At 38.8% G+C, this 20,345-nt stretch overlaps 1 protein-coding gene across 1 annotated transcript; it reads right to left on the bottom strand.

Moving 5' to 3' along the window:
• Positions 1-229: 229 nt before the first annotated feature.
• LOC118556783 (monocyte chemotactic protein 1B-like) lies at positions 230-3,226 on the bottom strand. Its single transcript, XM_036125051.1, has 4 exons — positions 3,215-3,226; positions 2,278-2,435; positions 1,000-1,114; positions 230-904 (listed from the first exon to the last, which is right to left on the bottom strand). Exons 2-4 carry the CDS (start codon positions 2,336-2,338, stop codon positions 790-792), a joined length of 291 nt encoding a protein of 96 aa, XP_035980944.1. The 5' UTR covers positions 2,339-2,435; positions 3,215-3,226; the 3' UTR covers positions 230-789.
• Positions 3,227-20,345: the final 17,119 nt, after the last annotated feature.

The following is a 20,345-nucleotide window of genomic DNA, read 5'->3' as shown; positions in this document are numbered from 1 at the left end:
TCTTGTCTAGTGAGTTGTAAGTGTGATAAAATGGATGTGCTCACGAGAAGTCGTTACGGACCTTTGATCTTATCTAGTAAACAGATTTGGACCTTTGAGCATGACTTTTGAGAACTCAGTTTATGAGTGGGCCATAAGATCTGCTACGATGAATGCTCAAGAGAAGGTGACCCCAGCTTCAGCCCTAGTTTCAACGACAAAAACAACGAGAAAAGGAGAGTTTGTTGAAAGTAATCTAGCTTTATTTTGCAAGAATCACGTTGGTTTGCATACAGAAAAAATGGATTACACTTCTGAATGGATTACAACACTTCCATCAGTCATTCAATGAGTTCAAAAGCATGACTATAAAAAGACTTCAAATAAAGTTAAATAATCAGGCAAGTTCCTCATACATTAGCAAGTGCAATTAGTCATAGCTTATATATTCAAGATGACACCACGTGGATTTGGAAGACATCTGTCTTTTACAATAGAAATACTTTCTCAGGTCAGTTCAATCAAACTCCAAATAATAGAAAAGCTCATAGTGCTGACGGTCAAAGTTTAAATGTTGTATTTAACACAAATACACCTGTTGTTCAATAACAACTATAACAATTAAAAAAACTTCATTTATATGAAGATAAATTTATTCCCCTTCATGTAATCCTGGTAGTCTACAATCAAATATCAGAATATTTGGTAAATATAGTAGAAAGAGAGCAGCTGTTTTCTGTAAGAAACTGTAGCATCAAAACCAGCCTAAATGTTCAGGTAAGCTGGTTTGTGGACATATTATCGGCACGTTTACAGGTTGGAGTTGGAGCCTGCAACATTTATGTTATCCAGGTAGCTGATGAGCTCCTTTACCCAGGAGGCTGAGGGTTTGACACACAGCTGACGGCCGGCCACTGTGTTCAGCCTGAACATGGACAAAGAGGAGGAAGAGGAGAGCGTCAGCAGATTCAGAGGAAGATTGAGTCTCACTGGTGTAATTCTGTAACAGTGAATACTCACAAGATGCCGGGGTTGGAGCAGCGCTGACTGGTCTTGGTGTAGCTCACAACTTTATTTCTTGACACATTGTCGTTGAATTTGAAGCAGCACTTCTTCGGGCCAGCTCCACGCAGACCTGCAAACAGCAAAAAACAAAAAAAAGAGGATGAATATCTCAGAAACATATTCAGCAACAGGTTCCACTCTGTCAGTTCCCTTTCTTAATTTCCTGTTAAGCTGTAAAAGGGCACAATCTTTTTCTCGTTAAAGAGGTTGTGCTGTTTCCACTCAGAGCTTACTTCGCTGTGAGTGGCCAATATGACTGGAAAATATATATAAGTTCAGTCCATTCACCATTTACTCTGACGTTAAAATCAAAATGCAGATTTGGAAAAAAAGACGTGGTCATATTTAGAAGTGCGTTAAGGTGTAGATTAAAGGTATTTGAATCTGTTTTCAACTTTCTAAACACGTGGGGCTTAAGAAGACAACACATCCTTTCTGTAAAATGTGAATCAATGAAGCTATTGGTGTCTGTGTACCCGCAGGTCAGAAATTAACCCGAAAAGCCTTTTGTAAAACACGGAATGATTAAAAACAATGAGCCAAGGCCGAGTTATAAACTTTCTAAACTGTAGAAGTAAATAATACTTAACTGGTCATTAGGTTAGCATTTTATACTTAGCAAACATGATTTGATTAAACACACCTTCCCTGCCTGTTGTATAATTGTTTTATGGCCACTCACCACAAAACTCATTAAAGTTGCACACTGCAGTAAATTTGGGTTTAATCGCTTGTGTTTCAATAAACCTTTGTCACTAATTTTGCATTCAAAAAGGTTGTTCAAGCATTTACTTTTCTAAAAACATTGATCACAGCTTCTTCAATACATGCTGAACCTTTTAACATAAGCTAAAAAAAAGCTAATTTCTGCAGCTAATCAAGCGACTATAGATATCGTATCTTATTACTGGAAGCTAACTTGTAATTCTTACACATAATTTGATATTTCAAAAAATAATCCTGTATCTTTCATAAATATTCATCTCATTCAAAACAATGCATTAAATGATTTATATGTGAGATTTGACTTTAAACTTTAAATTCGTCCAATTTCAATTTGTTTTTGTCTCCAGAATTTAATAACAATAGTTTGGATCATTTTCCTTAGATCACCATATCTTAAACTCTCAAACTTTTTAAATAAACTGATGTGAAAATTTAAAAGCTGATCGACCACAGCCATTAAATGCTTTAAATCCTGTTTTATATTATATTACAAAGCTATATTCTTACCCTCAGTGAGAGCGACGACAGCCATCAGCAGCACAATCGCAGACAGAGCAAGACGAGCCATCCTGAGCTGAGTGTTTGTTGGTGTGAGGGAGCAGCTGTGAGTTGAAAATCTCAGCTAAGGTCAGCTTGTTATCTCTGATGTTTGGAGAACGTTCGGCCTGCATATTTTATACACAGCAAACCGGAAAACACCCAGAATTAATGTCATGAACCTTTCGTAGGGGAATTACCTACGTAAATGGAAACTTATTGGGTCCTTTGTGTCTGCTAGTGCGTACATTTCTTTCACTTCTCTTTCACCAATCTTTAATGAGGAAGAACGTGGTTTCCCTGCCTGACCAAAACTCTAGGTTCTCCTGCTACTGCTTACAATACATGAATACTAAAATAAAAAAACTCAACATAGTTGACCTGAGACAATAGATGCAATATGCATCATGTTTTTTTTTATTTCCACTTACAATCTGAGCCATAGAAGAAAACGTAATTGTTCCTTTAGCATCCCAGTCTGGTGTTCTGGGACCTTGGTCCTTTCAGATCAGACCAGGACATCCCAGAAAAGAAGCACTAAACATGTGAAAAAGGAGATAAAGATGTTAAATAACTGTTGTCCACCACAGCATATAGTCTAGTAATTAATACATAATAATTTAAGACTGCTAGTAATTATTAATAAACAGGAACGATGCCTACAGGGCAGATTAACAATGTGTTGAAAAGTCAGACAATTTTCCAGATCTGGATAACTATGGGAAAAATGGAACATGGCAAAAACAATTTTTCAGACTTTTCTTTTTCTTGTTTTCAAACTTCTAAAGGAAAAAAAAAATCATATTATGCTTCACAAATGCAGTGGTTTTAATACTGATTTATATTTAAACGTTATATTTTATTGTTTATCTGCCACAGCACATATCCATTCTAACATTGCTCTCACCAGAATTCCAGTTTTTGTCTTACTGATTGAATGCACAACCCTCCAGTTCTTGTCTACACCCTTCTATCCGTGCTGGGTTGCAGGGTTGCAGGGTTGCAGGGGGACTGGTATGTTTCTCCAGAGGTCCTTGGGCGAGGGAACACCCTGTCCACCTGTATACTTCCAGTCCATCACAGCACAAATACCCATACACACAGGCATTCACACCAAACGATAGCAGTGGAGAAACCAGTTAATCTAACAATCATGTTTGGGGAAGCTTTAGTGCCTGGAGAGAATCCCCATATGCACAGGGAGAACTTGCAAACTCCATGCAGAAAGACCTCATATTGGGATTTTAACTCAGGGATTTATTGCTGCAAGATAGCAGTGCAACTAGCTGCACCACCATGCTCTCCTTGAATGCATATATATATATATTTAAAAAATACATATATGTGAGCAGTGCTCTTCTGATGCTGGGCCTCCATCTGTTTCGACCAGAATCTGGGAAAAAGAGAGGAGGTGGAATCTGCTTTTACATAAACGAAGGTTGGTGTACCAATGTCAAATTGTTACATGAAACATGTACTCCTCAATTGGTGCCATTGTTTTCAGACTGTAAATCTTTTATTAACTGAGGGAGTTAAGCTGTTTCTTGTGGCTGGTGAAAAACATCATGTCCGACAGGAGTTTGAAACGCAGCCATTGTCACCTTCCACCAAGTTGTCCACATCACTCTGACCCAAAAACTCTCCATGCAACAATCACCTCAGACAACCTGCCTGGATTTAAGATCTCTGAGGAAGATGCAAATAGGCTCTTTCAGTGTCAAAAGACCAGGAAAATATTTTTTTAACCAATGAAAATTCAACTCTGGTCCACATCCTCTCTACTATTCTGCCAGCATTCATCTCTATGTCATGAGTGTCTCTTTCACAGAGGTGCTGCTGTTGTGTTGTGTCTCTGGTTAAAAATTACAACTCATGTTGAACTGAAAATGTCCTATTATGGAGCCAAATTAAAATTAATCTCTGGTGATATGGGGGAGCGTCTTGTCAGCGTATATCCTATTCTACAGCTCAAATGTTTTAGGACACCTGAGATGTTAATGTTTGTTGTCTCCATCCACCAATGCAATACAAAAAGTTTCCAAGGAAAGAAAAAGTATTTTTCCGTAAAATGATATCATCAGCATTGCAAATAGGGGGTTTTCAAATCATAGATTTTGGCTTTTATATTTTTTTCTAAGATTTTATGTTCCCAAAAACTACCGCCTAGAGTTTATTTCTCTGAAGTTGTATAAATATCCCATGTGAATGTCTAAGTTATTACTTTTTTATACTTATTATTTTACTATTTTATTGTTATTTTTATAAAAGATTTATTTTATCAGTGATTGGATATGTGGTGCAGTGCAGCTGATTCTTGTATCCGACACATTTCTCTCAAGGGAGACTAATAAAGATACTTTGACTTTGGGCTTTTAGACCCCATTTAGACAAATAAATGTATCTTTGTTTGGATGTAGATGATATTTCTAAATTTGAATTACCTGTAACTTTAATAACAACTTATGTCTAAATGACGTCTATATGTGTTTCCAGCAATGAAATCAGGTGTGTTGCTCTTTGGGGCTGTTGCAGAAGTCCACTTGTATTTAAAACTCAATTCAGTTCAGTTCAGTGATATAATGCCGATTCACAACACATGTCATCTCAAGCAATTCTAGGAAAAATAGGCTCAATGTGCACAGACGGACCACAAAATAAATAAATAAAAAATACCAGAAATAATCAAGAACCTGTGATTGTTTGACACAGAAGGAACCGATTTTACAAAGCAGGGTTCTTCATAAAATGAAGAACATTAAAGTCTTCATCAGACTATTGTACAACAATAGTCTGATGAACAATAGTATTGTAAAGTATTTTTGAATTTAATTTGAATTGAATTGAAGTTAGGACATAAACCAGTCTGGGTGTTTGCAGGGAGGTCAACAAGGATTTGTTTGTATTGAATCTGATGATTACCCATAAAAGACAAGATCGCCATATGGTTCAATAATATACTTCAAACTGTGGTTATTTGGGACAACCTTACCACCTCAATTTTTTTAAGATCAGGATAATTTCAGGTCACAAAAGGTCAAATTAAATGCCAATGCATGCTCTGCAATAACATAGAACAAAAACCTCTATCATTGCAGTTTTGGTGATTTATTTCTGATGCATAATCTGGAAAGGACCTTTTGTTGTGTGTTGTTTGAAAAATATGAAGTGGGCCTGTTGCAGTAGGCGGGACTTCCAAGGAGTTCTGCTCTTCAGTTCGTATGAAATATGAAATGTCTCGGCCCAATAAATGCTATTGTTCTTGGTCTTGTTACATTGACTCTGTTTTTCTGCCCAGGCGTTAAAATATTATTTAGAAATGACTTCTGAATCCTGTGATCGGATCCAGGAGTCTTTACGGTCTAATATTAAAAGTATTATTAACTCAAGGGTTCTCTAGCTACTTCCTGATCTTTGTGGACTTGTTTTAGGTTTTCCACATCCTTCCCCACAAGTCAGCTGAAAAAAAACCCTGTCAGTTGCATCTAATATTACATATTTGGCTGTTAGTTCATGAAGGTCTGTCTGAGATACACACGTTGTTGCTAGCTCAATGGAGCTGCACAGGGGTGCAGTTGTTTGTACTTTTGTCTTGAAGCAATAAGATCCTGGGTTTGAATCCCAGCTTTGGGGATTTCTGCATGAAAATTGCTTTTTTGTACCATGCATGCATGAATTGTTTCGTATCTTCCCACAGCTCACAAACATGTTGAGTTAATTGGTGTCTCTTAGTCACCTTTAGAGCTGCAAGTCGTTAGGTAATTGTCCAGTATGTCTGCACTAGCAAACCTGCCAACAAATCAACTTTTTTTTTTCCAGACTCTCCTTTTTGCAGTCGTGTAAAGCTTCAGTTATCCACATGTTCATGAACTCTGAGGACCACGAATAAAGGGCTAAATGAATCATCCATCCTAACAGACATTTTCTCCTGCCTAATTGTTAGAAAGTGGAGGCGGGCCTGCATCTCATTGGACAAGAGGCACCCTGGACAGGTTGCCATCCTAAAACAGAGCAACACAGGGCAGGAAACCAAAGGTCCACTCACACCTAAGGTTGATTCAGAAGGTCCATTAACCTCTCTGACCTCATTGTTTTGTCTGACCATCAGATGTTCAAGGAGCTGCTGCCTATCCTAGATTTTCCCCCTGAATCATGTAAACATTGGGCCATTTCTTCCAGCGGCTTAACTTAGTCTTTTTGTTTGTTTTCATTTCAACATTGTGGGCAGATGTAGTTCAGATAGAAAATAAAAAATTACTACTTTCACACATTGAAGAACAGAAAGGAAATCTCAACCATGAAAGCAGTTTCTCTTTTCCTTTCTTTCTTTCTTTCTTTCTTTCTTTCTTTCTTTCTTTCTTTCTTTCTTTCTTTCTTTCTTTCTTTCTTTCTTTCTTTCTTTCTTTCTTTCTTTCTTTCTCTAAACACACTAGGAATGTTCAATAACTGTTAAAATCTGATGACTGGTTTTCTCCATAGTAATTTTGTGCTTCTATTTCAATGCGAACGTCCATTTGCCTCTGATTTAAGCCTGTTTGCTGTCGAGATGACCCGGATAACTGAGAATTTGCACAGGCATGATGAAAGACTTCTTTAGGAGTTTCTGTTTTCTCTCCCACAAGAATTGCAATTCTCCCCTAATCATGTGCTAAGTACCTCTTGTGAATTATGCTCAATTTTAAGAAATTTTTCATCGCTTGTTGGGAAAAAGAAAATGTTGCTGGTGGTAATGTTTGCAGTACGTGATTTATTGTTTTCTGAGATTTTGGTTTTGGTTTACAATCAGTGTAGTTAAGTTCTGTAACTGTTTCCCTGCTTTTCTCATATTGCAAAAGTGACTTTTTCTGTAAATGACTAATTTTTGGGTTTTTTGCATAAATTACTCATAATATTCCCCCTGAAGAGTTTGAATCAGTCAAACGTAAAATAAATCTTGCTGCAGGTGTTGATAAACACATCCTGAGATTATAAGTTCAGTCATACCAGAACAAACTTTTTTTAGGTTTATCCATTAGTCTGCGAGTACGTTTTGCCATATATGTATATATATATATATATATATATATATATATATATATATATATATATATGGGCTTAACTTTTTGTATTTTTGTAGCTCACGAATGCTTCTTGTCTTGATAGCTACCACCTTTTCTTCTTCAAAAGAAGATCAGTAGATGTTTGGGAACCATTTTTAGGGTTTGATTCTTAAAGTGAAAGGTGAGTATTAAAATAAATCTGGGTGCATTTCAGCTTTGGTTTTTACGACGAAACAAAAGAAATAAGAAATTTCCAGACCACTTGGTTGTGAGTAATGGCAGAAAACTGATCGGTGTTGGGATGTTTCTATCAGTATCTGTTGTTCAACATGATTCATACCATGGTCTGAATACTCGATTTTGATTGGCTGCTGGGTGTTGTAGGACACATATAAAATCGTTAGCTGGTAACGGCAAGACAGTTGATGCTCGTTAGCTTGGCGACGTGTCACAACGAGAGATATTAAATGGTTCGCTCAGCTGCTTCTTGTGAAAACGTACAATTTGAATGGTGAAAAAAACCCATTAAAATATTATTAATTGATTTATTTCTTTCATAAGTGACCATGGGGTAAGTAAATAATGCCCTTCGCAGATGCAATGGTCCAACGCAAAGCGGAGGACAGTTCAGGCCTCCGTGTCGTCCATTGATTTCTGATTATGGACACCTCATTGGGTATTATCCTGTACGCAAACTTGGCACCAGCTTTAGTTAAAGGATGGAAATCACCAACTTAAATGGGATAGGCCTCTGATTGTGGGTGCGGTGTGTTCAATGCTGAAGCCCCAGCTCTGGTGCTTTCAAAGACTGTTGTGTAAAACTATAAAGACCAATGCCACATGAAACAAATCAATCAATGTTCATTCCATACATTCGCATTTCATCAAAAACTTAACTTATTTGCCTAATTTGCTGCAAAATGTTAATCTCATATGTACAGTCAATAGATTGTATGTAATTTTACACACAGAGTGATACATTTTGCACATTCATTTTTCTTTCTTTTAATGATGATGGCTTACAGCTGATGAAAACCAATAATTCCTTCTCTTAGAAAATTAGCATTATATGAAGCTAATAAAACAGGTTTAATTTAAAACTTTTAATAATCAAGCTCCATCATATATCAGAGCTCTGATTACCCCGTATGTTCCTAACAGATCACTTCGCTCTCAGACTGCAGGTCTGCTGGTGGTTCCTAGAGTCTCTAAAAGTAGAATGGGAGGCAGATCCTTTAGCTATCAGGCTCCTCTCCTGTGGAACCAACTCCCAGTTTTTGTACGTGAGGCAGACACCCTTTCTACTTTTAAGACTAGGCTTAAAACATTTATTTTTTGAGAAAGCTTATAGTTAGACTGACTTAGGTTACCTTGAACTATTGCCGTAGTTATGCTGCTATAGGCTTCAGCTGCTTGAGGACATAATGACCACTTTCTTTCGCCCTGCTACATTCTCCTACTTCTCTCCATTTTTGCAGTAATTACCACTATTTCATCTTTATGTTCTCTCTCAGTTTGTTCTCTTCATAGCATAGCTCAGAGCTCATCCGTTTAGCTGTATTTCTTTCCTAGATGAAGCCACTAAAAGAGCTACTACTGCCTCTTTACTCTTTCTTAGCTATAGAAAGTACTCCTTGACAAATGCGTCTGTTTCTTTTTTGTTTGCATGCTCTGTCTTCTCAAGAGAAGGCATTGATCATAGTTTTTAAACACACATTTAATAACTGTAATTAAACTGGAATGTATTGATTTCAAATCTGTCTGCATGATTGGATTGGCTTGTTTGTAAAGTGGCTTGAGAAGATTTCTGCTGTGAATGGGGGCTATAAAAGAAAACTGAATTGAATTTAACATATGGGCCTACTGAGCAATCACATCATATGCCAGCCATACATTCTGTACTTGGTCAGGGTTCTTTTTACGTGAACAGCAAGGAATGACATCAGTGGGCATGGTAAGGCAAGGCAAGTTTATTTATTTAGCACTTTTCGGTAACAAGAAGTTTCAAAGTGCTGGCTTTAAGATAAGATAAGATAAGATAAGATAAGATAAGATAAGATAAGATAAGATAAGATAGGGCTTTATTGATCTCACATTGGAGAAATTTACTTGTCACTGTTACTGTTTCACCGTGCCGTGTCTAAGGTGAAACACCCTCGGTGGACCCAGTTCGTTTTACCCAGTCAGGCGACCCCCACTTACTTATTACCTTGAATGTAGGAAGCATAAAACAGACAAGTATGCTTTTAGTTATATTTTATCTAGGTAAAGACAGAGAAATAGTTACAGTCACACCAGCGCTGATGGGCCCCTGATCGGCAGGAGGCCTCGAGTGCTCATCACACAAACATTATAAAGGGATCTCGGGACACACCCATACAAGGGCGGTACACATCCAAACTGTGACATCAGCAGGGAAGCTGTGTCACCTCCGGGGTGGTATCTGATAGATATGTGCCAATCTTTTGGGTCAGTGCCATCTAAGTGTGCCATGCAGTTCTGGGATAAACAGCTCGTTCCACTTGACCTTGTTGATATCCTAACAGTCCCCCTGATGATGTGTCATTATGGCACATCACCAAAGATGATCAACCAGTGGAACGACAGCTCTCAGTCTGTCCCTCTCCCAGAACAGTCGGTCATTCCGTCCAGTCCAAGCAATCAATCACGTCAGCTTCCGGCTTCCAGAGTCCATCCATCTGTGATCTCCATGGCAGTCGATAGTGCGGCTCAGTCTCAGTCACACAATCTCTGCTGGTGTGACTGAAAAGCACTTTGTAAAAACCAGTCCAGTTGTCCGTTAGCCCCCCCTGTTGGTGTGCCCCAAAGGCACATCACAACGAAAACAGTTCCAAGGAATGGGCCGGACAAACCACAATGGAAACATCTTAGCATCAATCAGCATGAATACTTCATAATTCAGCATTTTTTTACTCAACACCACAGTCCAAGCATTTTAACTACAATTTAGGGTTCAACTATTTGAGCTAGGCCTGTTTTAGGTTCCTATGCGCACATTATTTTAAGTTTACTTTAGACTAGATAAGCTAAAGATGTACCTTAATCAAGGCCAAATTCGTCTACTCTACCCCCACCCCAAGAAACCTCCTACTCGGTCCTCCACTCTCCATTCCTATGGACAACCATCCATCACTTTCCACCTCACAAATCCAAGAGTACCAGTAGGGGGCATCAGAGGGCAGGCTGAGCCTTAAGCAGGAAAACCCCATCTCTCTAAGAAATGGTAAAAAACCCGATAGAGCCCAGTCTAGGGGAATCCCACTCTGGGCCAATCTGAGCGAGAAGACACCCTGTATTGAATCTAAAAATTAGCCTTACCAAGTAATTTATGGATCTGTGATAGCCATCAGATCCTGGTTCTCTATATAACAAAGCAAAAAGATTGCAAGAACTGTAGGTCTTGGTGTGTGTGTCTGTAACAGAGAGTTTTCATTCTTAGTCATAAAGCCATAATGATCAACATAATCCAACATCACAGTATAAACATCATAACACATAAAATCAAACATGGTGATGGAAGTCAGTGGAGAAGAGAAAGGAAAAAATCATATTTGTGATATAAAAAGAGTCTGTACGTCAATAACGCAAGTAAAAAAACGTCAGGCCAGTCTGAGCACGTGGCAGACATGAATCTATTCGCGCATAAGTGGTCAGCTCAGTGTTCTTAGGCAACTGCTCCTTCATGGCAAACAGAAAGAAAAAACATAAAAAAATCATAGGTCTCTGGCATGTACTCCCAAACTTCTTAAGTCCTCTTCTTATTCCTCAGCATGGACAAAAACGATTTAGTTGGATGGTAATGAGTGTCCTGTCCTTTTTCAGGCAATAAGCATTTTATCCCCAGAAAAATGCTCTGTTGAGATGGTTGGCAGACACCAGGCCTTGTTTACTGTTGGATAACAGAAACAAGGTGTAATTAGTGTTCTTATCAAGACTCCCAATCCTTCTTTCATTTACCTTCTTCAAACACTTTCACATCCAGATATTTCCGTTCACAATTATTGTGCTCTTAGCTTAACCTCCTTTACTGTAATCATTAGATCTTGCATTACCCTTATATAAAAGAGAAATCTGAAAGTTCAACGTTATCTGCAGCAGCATTTCTCTATAATTCTTTCCCATGTGTGTCTCACCTTACAATTGTCCAACAGTTGAAAAGATCTCTGCAATAGAAATTTATCATCATATGTTTCATGGCTACTGTGACACGGTTCATCTCAATTTATCTAGCACACAAGGAATTGTATTAAAACCTTTCAGAAACTTCTTACTGAACCAGCTCCAAAATACTTCACATTTTTCTAAAAAGTCCAACAGAAAAACCCTTAAGTTTGTAAAAGAAAGCTCCACTATATATATTTGCAGAATAATGTTGTGATGTTAATAAGAAGCAGCCCTATGTACTTCTTGTCTTATTTTGAAAAGCTCAGCTAAGAGAAAGGAAGTGTGTGCATGCCCCTCGCCCACACGGAGTTGTGATTGGTTGCTATTCAGGAAGTGGGTGTAGCCCAGGGCGGAGACAGGAAGTAGTTCTGTGAATCACTTTCAGCTTGACGTGCATCAACCCAAAAGACTTGTAGTTGAATGCGCCCTCCACCTAGAGCGAAGAGCAATTCTAACCCCATTAATTCTTGATTTTTTTTAATCACTTCTGCTTGTTTTAACAGACAGCTTTTGTAAGCGACCCTGGTTTTATCTTATGTCCCCCTGTTTGAATCTTGTTTGAAACAAACCTTTAAACTGTAGTATGCTGTGAGCAGTAACTCATTGTTGCTTATTAAACACATCGCCCCCTGACCATGTAAGAAGCTCCATACTGCTCTAGGTCTTTAAACCTTTTTCAGTCATTCAACATTAGTTTAATTGATAATACATCCAAGCATAATTTTATCCCCAAGTAAATCAACTCTTTAACAAGTATCTAATTCTTGTTCACATGTGTTTAGTTTATCCTTGAAAAACTTTAAGCAGACATTACTCCGAGTGATTTTCTTACATTATTATTCATTTATTATTATTACCTTTGTGATCTTATATCACCCAGTGATCTATAAATCCTTATTTTATGTTTGCACCGTCTTGTCCCAGCAGATTAAAAATTCTCATTCTAGAATTTGCTTTTTTGTTTCCTCAATCACTGTCTGTCGTAATTATTGAAGAAATTGTGCAGTTCCTTTAAACCCTCTTAAATATTGACCACCCATTGGTAAATGATCAGCTTTAAGTTTTGCCCTTCTTGTAATTCTTTGTTTAGCCTTAGTATCTGCACCTTAAATTGACGAATAGTGGAATTCTTTGTATAAACACTTCTCTGTGTCCGCATTTGTTTTGGCCTCTATAATTTTGTTCTTTGCATTTTAAGTGTGAACCTGGTCAGGATAGAGAAAGTCATCTCCGATGCTCCTTTTGGCAACCCCAGCAAACCCAAAAACAAAAATGTTCACTGTCAGTGTTAGGTTATAGGTAATCCCTGTGGGAACACGACGTCGTCTCCTTTGTTCAACCTGGTTTCAAGCGCCTGGTTCATTGAAACACTCCACCACCTGCGACAGATCTTTGACATTTTCAAACCACAGCAGCAATTCCTGGGTGTCCACACCCCCTGTCTGAAATGTCTCTCGTCGTAAGCCCAGGCTTTCAGTTTATCTCCTGTTAAGTGTCCCCCTTTAGAGCCCATTTACCCCAAAGAGTCCAAGAGTGTGTTCTAGGTACGTTTCCTGAACGCCAACCCCTCCATGTCATGTTCGTGAAACCTTGTAGTTGAATTCCATCACCTGTGAAGCAAAGCAGTCATGCATAGTCTTGTTAGCACAGCAGGAGCTTCACTGTCCGGTGCCATTGCAGCTCTGATGTTTCTCAGAGCCAACCTTCATGCATCGATATCATGTTGAAGCTGTTATCCTTCCTCATCATCTTGTGTCCAGGAGTCGCTTCTGCTGTCCTGACCAGATTCCAAATGTCCAACTAATCTAATTGACCTCATTACTTTTCTGCATGTACAAGAGGACGATCGTTAGATTATCCTGGTCTAAAAGACCACTAGGTTAATAGATGGCTAAACTATATTTATGTGGGTTTATTTCTTCTGGATGTTTTAACATTTAGTTAAAGAACAATTATTGTGCTATTTTGTGTTCAAACAGATAGTTGTTAAGTCTCCTCACACCTTTTAGGTAACTGCGTACAATTCCAAACTATTTACATTGGTGCTTTAATCCTAATTTACCCAAGTTATTTATTAGAATAAGGCATTATTCTAAACCTGCAGTTATTCTGCTTATATTGAAAAATTAGCTTGCTCACTCGTTCGTTCAGTCGGTTATGCTATTAACTGTTGCTGTAATGCCTACTTTAACTTTTTCGCCCACTAGTTTTGTCATGATCATAATTATCGCCCATTGATGTAATAGCATACATTGTTCTTATCCACTTTCCTTTTACGTTTAAACGGCCCCTCTATGTAATCCCCAATATAAGTTGTCAAGCCTTTTAGGTTTAGCATAATTACTTAAGCTGCTCTATGCTCTCATCCCGTAACTTAATATTTTGGTGCAAAATGGATGTCTTTTAGCGGTTCCCCCTATTTCTTCTCATGCATGATGTATTTTATGAAGCTTATTGTATCTTAAAGGTGCCTCTTTGAATCTACTTCAAAACCCCTTGTGGGGTTAATAAAATTCCAAAACATATTTATATGTATTTTAAATGATTTAAATAAAAACCTTGTTAGAAAAGTAAAAGAAAATCCTTCTTATCAGCGGCCCAAAATCTCTACCAGCTTTGTTTCCAGACCAGTACCACTTGTCCGAATGCGTTTGACCCTCTTATCGCTCGCTAATAACAGCTCTGACTTAAAACAATTAACATTCTAGGGGTTTAATAATAATCCTGATTGCTTTTAATCTGAAAGTTTTTTCTAAGCGCCTCCGCCAATGTGTATGTTTCTAATGCGTGTTTTGTGTTTTAATTATGTGCAGGAAAATCTGATGTGAAATGCAGAAGGGGTGTCTGCCAACTCATCTTTGTTTCGTGTTGCGGTCCACTGAAGGTTATCCGATGCGTCTGTCTTTTCCCCCGCAATTAGTTGTCCATTTTCAGTCCTCATGTCTCAATTCAACAGCACAACATCGTTCCAGGACAAGCGTTGTCCATGAATATTCTTTCTCCAATCGTTGTGTCTGAAACCACAAGGAATTCTGCCAGCATTTTGCCAATATGGATTTTGTCCAAAATCAAATTTTCCAATACAAGAATTGTCTATCTTCATCCGTAGTGTAGTGTAAATAAGTTGAAAAGAAAAAATCAAAACAAAAATTACAAGAAAACTGTCTCAAAACAAAATCAACCACATCGTTCCCTCTAAAACAAAATTATTCTTGAAGTTTTTCACCTTTACCCCAGATCTTGATCCCTTAAAAATTTATCCAAGCAAAATATTTTACAGACAGTTCAACCTCTTTGTATAAGTTCATTAATAAAAAACATTTCTCTTAACCTTGTAGCATCACATTCCCCATTAAACCTCTATGCAGCTTCTGCAAAAATTACTGATTTTTTTTTTTTTTTTTTTTTCTTAAATTTGATTAAAAACTGGATTAGGCAGGAGTCAAGTACATCACCTTTTTCTCCGTCCTCTGGACCACTGTGGCACCGCTTGGTACTAACTTGTCTCTGAGAATGCCTAAAAAGAGACTAAAATCTCTCCGTTAGCACATTCCAATTATATATGACCAGGTTTCCTTGCAAGAAAAAAAGCAGAAAACAGGATAGAAATGTTAATGTGAGTCAGTAGAGAGGGCAGCAGTGGGAAGGGGTACATGAACAATTTCCAAAGCCACCTTCTTACCTCTAGAAGGATACCGAATGCTGAATTGTACTTTATAAATAAATTTGCCTTGTCTTGGCTAGAAGGTCTCAATATTACCTGCCATAAGTTTGTTAAAACTTAGCATAATTTGGTCACTTTTGTCAATCCCTGCATGTCCATTTTAGATCATGACTTCTTACCATACGGCCTGAAAGAGCTCACTTTCCAGAGTCTTCTGTCAGAACAAGGTGGCTTTACAGTTTCATCTCACATCATCTGAAAGAAGTAACTCAGAGAAAAACAATTCTGTTAGTGTATTAGGTGACAAAAGAAAACCTGGTCTTTTTTAGTGTCTTGGTTCTTAACGTGATGTGTCTAAGTTCTTGGTTGGTCCAGGGGAGGTAGGAATCTCTTGTTCCTTTTCTTTCAGCGTTTTGTATTAATACTTCTCCTTTTCTTAAATTATCTGCCGAACAACCTTAAATATTGTCACTTCTTTGTCACTGGTGATGCAAAAATTAAAGCAAAGGAATCATTTAACAAAGAAATAATCAAAATACACAAAACAATAAAAACCCGAAAGTAAAAAGTCTCCCAAAGCGTGCATTATGTGTGTTCCAATATCTTATAGCATTCTTTTGATTTCTTTCTAGCTCTTTCGATCATGCAAACTTAGTTATTAATGCTTTTCAATCTTAAATGGTCAAGGGTGAAACTTTAAAGCAACCATTTTCTCTTTCAGGCTTTTGAGCTTCTAGTGTTTTTCTATACATGATAAGAGTTTTCCCCGTAATTCAGCACATTGAGAAAGCTACCCAAAAACAAAGAGATTAGAAGTAGAATCTAACTCTTCACAAGCTGGCTTTATTTCATTCTTCCCCTCTGACATAGTTTTCGTGCCCCCAGGCTAGAACACACAGACCCAGTCTTGCCATAACATTCAGATGTTTACATCATGGTCAGATTTGTTTATCATATCTTTTGTCCTGCTTCAGGTTAAACTGACCCTCTGAGGCTTGCCTCAGCTCAGCATAACTAATAACATCAGATGCTTTTGTAACCGATGACATGCTTAATGTGGCCTTGTGATATCTTGACACTTCTCAAAATTTCTCATTAGCTGCATTCAAATCCCCAGTAAAAAGAAATAAAATAAATTAATACAGAACCCTTAGAAAAGCAACCATATTTAGTCCCATACAGTTTGTTTAAAGCACAGTTTGTCTCATCTATTTAAATCAAAAATCATGTATATCTTAATGCTCTTAAATTCTTCTTTTTAGGCAGCTGTAAAATCCTTAGTTAAAAATCTCCCCTTTAAACATATCCCATCCAGTTCCATTTCTCCCAAACATTCTCCCATATGCTCCCCATATGCTGTTTGCCATTTTATCAATGTTCTAAAATTACAATATAAAAGCTTTTACTCTGTTATTATTTCAGCTGTCATGAATTCATTGACAAACACAAGCCAAACGCAATCTAATAGCATAACTGAATACACCCTAACGCCTCTGGTTGCTGTACTGCATATTTAAGCTCCAAACAACAAAAAAACTTTTATCCCCAGTCCCAAGTATTTCCTACAGCCCTGGGATATTTTCTGTTTAAGACACGTTAGCATATCTCAGTGTAACAATTTAATTTGGCCAGATATTTAATGTTAAAAAAAACTTTGTTATTTAAATCTCTCTTTTACTTTTACCTTTTTGTTAACCTAGTCCATGCTTAAAATGTCATTTGAATTACGGAGCTGCAGTTCTCCCAAAACAAATGATCATCTTGAAACCATGAACAATAATTTTAACCGAATTAATTAATTCACACAGAAGAACGTTTAGTTACAAACGACACATACATACGTACAGTTATATACAGTCACATACATGCAGATACGTAGAAACTGACGACATTCAGACAAACAAACACACGCAGGCCTTTACTTCTGACAGGGAGGAAGGGCTGGTCAGATCCTAACGACGGTTAGGGCAGCTTCTTTCAAAATGCCCTGGGTAACCACACGTCCAGCACAAGGGTACATCATAACCTTTGGTTGGTCCCTTTCTATGATTTCTGTACTGCTGTGTATCTCTGCTGGGAATTTGTCCCCATGGAGGACTCTGATACATCTGAAATGGGACTTCTGGAGGGAGGGATCCCACAAACTGGTCTGAACCAAACACAGGTGTCGGGGCCATAACCATCTGAGCTTTTGCAACATTCTTCTTCTTCCTCCTCCTTTTACTTTGATTGTCTCTCAGCTGTTGTAGCTGTTCAGCTACGAGTTGTTGTTTTAAGTTCTGTATATCACTGCTAAGTTGCTTCATGTTTTTATCATCTATATCCAGCTGATGAACCAAAGCTGCCATCCATTGATCTAAAGGCATATCATAACTCGCAACCATTCTATACATGTTCTGCTTAACATCCTGTACCTGGCCCTTTAACATTGCTTGTTTAAAGAGTTGCTGCAGCGTGACTGATAACGGGCAAGAGCCTGTGTGGTTTTCCCATACCATCAACATTCTGTTCACATATGCTGAAGCCGACTCCCCTGCACAACGTGTAGTGTCGTTTAAAAGGGCAGAATCCGTACTTACCGGATAAAACGCCCTCAGTGTGCTCCAAAGTTGCCGTGCCACCGGGGCCAGAGGGGCAGCTGCTTCTAGTCCGTCAGTTCCAGCAAAAACTTCAACCGCATGTACCTCTTGTGGTTCCAGGTATGCTGATAAGCCAGTTCTCACATCACCAATAGCCAATACATACCCGCTTAAAGTCTCCACGAATGCTTGGATCCAAAGGTGCGCCCCTTTTCTGGGATCGGGGAACATGTGCCTCAGATAAACGTTGTCAGCACATGAAAGAGGGCTGTAAACAGCTGCATTCACCTGTCCTGTAGCACTGTGAGTCTGAAACAATGGCAGTTGCACACTTTGTTTTGTTGCAGGTAAAGAAAGATCAGTTTCGCTAGAATGCCGGCTACATCTGGGTCTTACGTCACAGCTTACCTGTCCCCCACATAATTCTATACCAGGCACATGCACCGAAGGGTCTGATGAAGTCACCACACTCCTGGCCTTCGATAACAGTTCTCCACTATCACCAAACAGATTGTTTTGCATAACAGCGGCTGCACCAGAAGCAGACATCTCTGGAGTAACAGGGGCTGTGTACTTACCTTCTTTTTTGAAAGAAGATGATTCCCTTACCCCCTGCAGATTTTCACTCTCTTGTTGTTTGTCGAGGCCTGAGAAGCAAATGCTGAAATAATGTTCAGTTAGTTTTATCAAGCCTGCTATTTTGATTTCCTCTTTTTGGCATTTTTCTGTAGCAAACTCACCTGCATTAGCCGTTTCTACTTGTGCTTGAGCTAGTCTATTTTTTAATATTTGCAAATAGTAAGTGCACATTTGGGCATCGGGTGGAGGTCCTTCTGTATCCCCAAAGACCCCGTCTCTCCTCATTTTTTCACACCACTCCTCAAATTGTTTTAAATGGTTTTCAGCATCTTTATGTGGAAAGCTTGCCACTATGCTCCCTTTTCCTGTCTCCAACAGTGTTCCTAAAGAACCCCCCTGGAGCTCATTTTCTGCCTGATTCTCAGCCATTTCAGCACTCACACGTCTTGGCCAACCTGCTGGGACAGCGTCCTGACCCCGGTCCAATGAGAGCTTATTTTTTATCTCTCAGACACCAAAACTTATTATGTTCCTATATGCCTTATAATTGTGTTTTTACACGGCAGTTTCAATGAGCCAGTGTACTCAGGAAGAGCAGGTCATATGTCACCTGAACAGGTGCACCCATACCCTTCACTTCCACGGCTCAATGTAGTAACGTGTCTCACACACACACACACACACACTCACACACATACACACTCACACTCTCTCTGGCCAATCTTTAGTTAACTCTGTAGGTACCTCCGGTCTCAATCTCATACGCGCTCGTTTTTCGAAAAAGGCTGCTTTTATATTACCGCAAAAACGAAGATTTTTATATTCGTCCTCGCGGAAAATAAGGGAGCTCTAAACCCACAATTTCTAGGCTACACTATGTTTTAGAAGCCACGCGTGTTCTCAGTCTCATACGCGCTCGTTTTTCGAAAAAGGCTGCTTTTATATTACCGCAAAGACGAAGATTTTTATGTTCGTCCTCGCGGAAAATAAGGGAGCTCTAAACCCACATTTTCTAGGCTACACGATGTTTAAGAAGCCACGCGTACAGGCGTGTCTGTCAGAATGGCCGCTTTTATGCTACGCACAGAGGAACACGTATTTTCCTCTGTGCCTAACAAGGGGACCTTTTAAACCCTAAATTCTCAAGGTGCACAGTATTTTCGGAACCCTGGCCAAGGATTCCCGGACTCTCACCTCTGTGACCGCACGCAAATCCCAAATTCTTATCGACACGTTTGCAAACAATTATCCTCAAACCTTTCTCTGCCTTTAGAAATACAAAAAGTCGGCCCTCCAGGAAGAAAAAGACACTAGGAGATGAATGAAATCTCCTTACCTTTTTTGCGGCCGCAAGCTGTGTGTTTTTCTTCCGGAATGACGTCCTGGCCGGAAAACGGAAGGTGGTATGCCGCCTTTTGGGTCCGGGTGGAAACACCAATTTGTTACTGTTTCACCGTGCCGTGTCTAAGGTGAAACACCCTCGGTGGACCCAGTTCGTTTTACCCAGTCAGGCGACCCCCACTTACTTATTACCTTGAATGTAGGAAGCATAAAACAGACAAGTATGCTTTTAGTTATATTTTATCTAGGTAAAGACAGAGAAATAGTTACAGTCACACCAGCGCTGATGGGCCCCTGATCGGCAGGAGGCCTCGAGTGCTCATCACACAAACATTATAAAGGGATCTCGGGACACACCCATACAAGGGCGGTACACATCCAAACTGTGACATCAGCAGGGAAGCTGTGTCACCTCCGGGGTGGTATCTGATAGATATGTGCCAATCTTTTGGGTCAGTGCCATCTAAGTGTGCCATGCAGTTCTGGGATAAACAGCTCGTTCCACTTGACCTTGTTGATATCCTAACATCACACATCGGCTTAATAAACAAAAAGAAGGTGCCAAAAGGAGGAGAGGTGCATAAGGTATAAGGTATATACAGTGTGTCCTCATATGTACAGTGTATCAAAAAAAATAAAAAATAAATAAAAGTA

Source organism: Fundulus heteroclitus, chromosome 2 (assembly GCF_011125445.2).
Source record: "Fundulus heteroclitus isolate FHET01 chromosome 2, MU-UCD_Fhet_4.1, whole genome shotgun sequence".
NCBI classification, from domain to species: domain Eukaryota; kingdom Metazoa; phylum Chordata; class Actinopteri; order Cyprinodontiformes; family Fundulidae; genus Fundulus; species Fundulus heteroclitus.
This window is presented reverse-complemented; position numbering and strand designations above follow the sequence as displayed.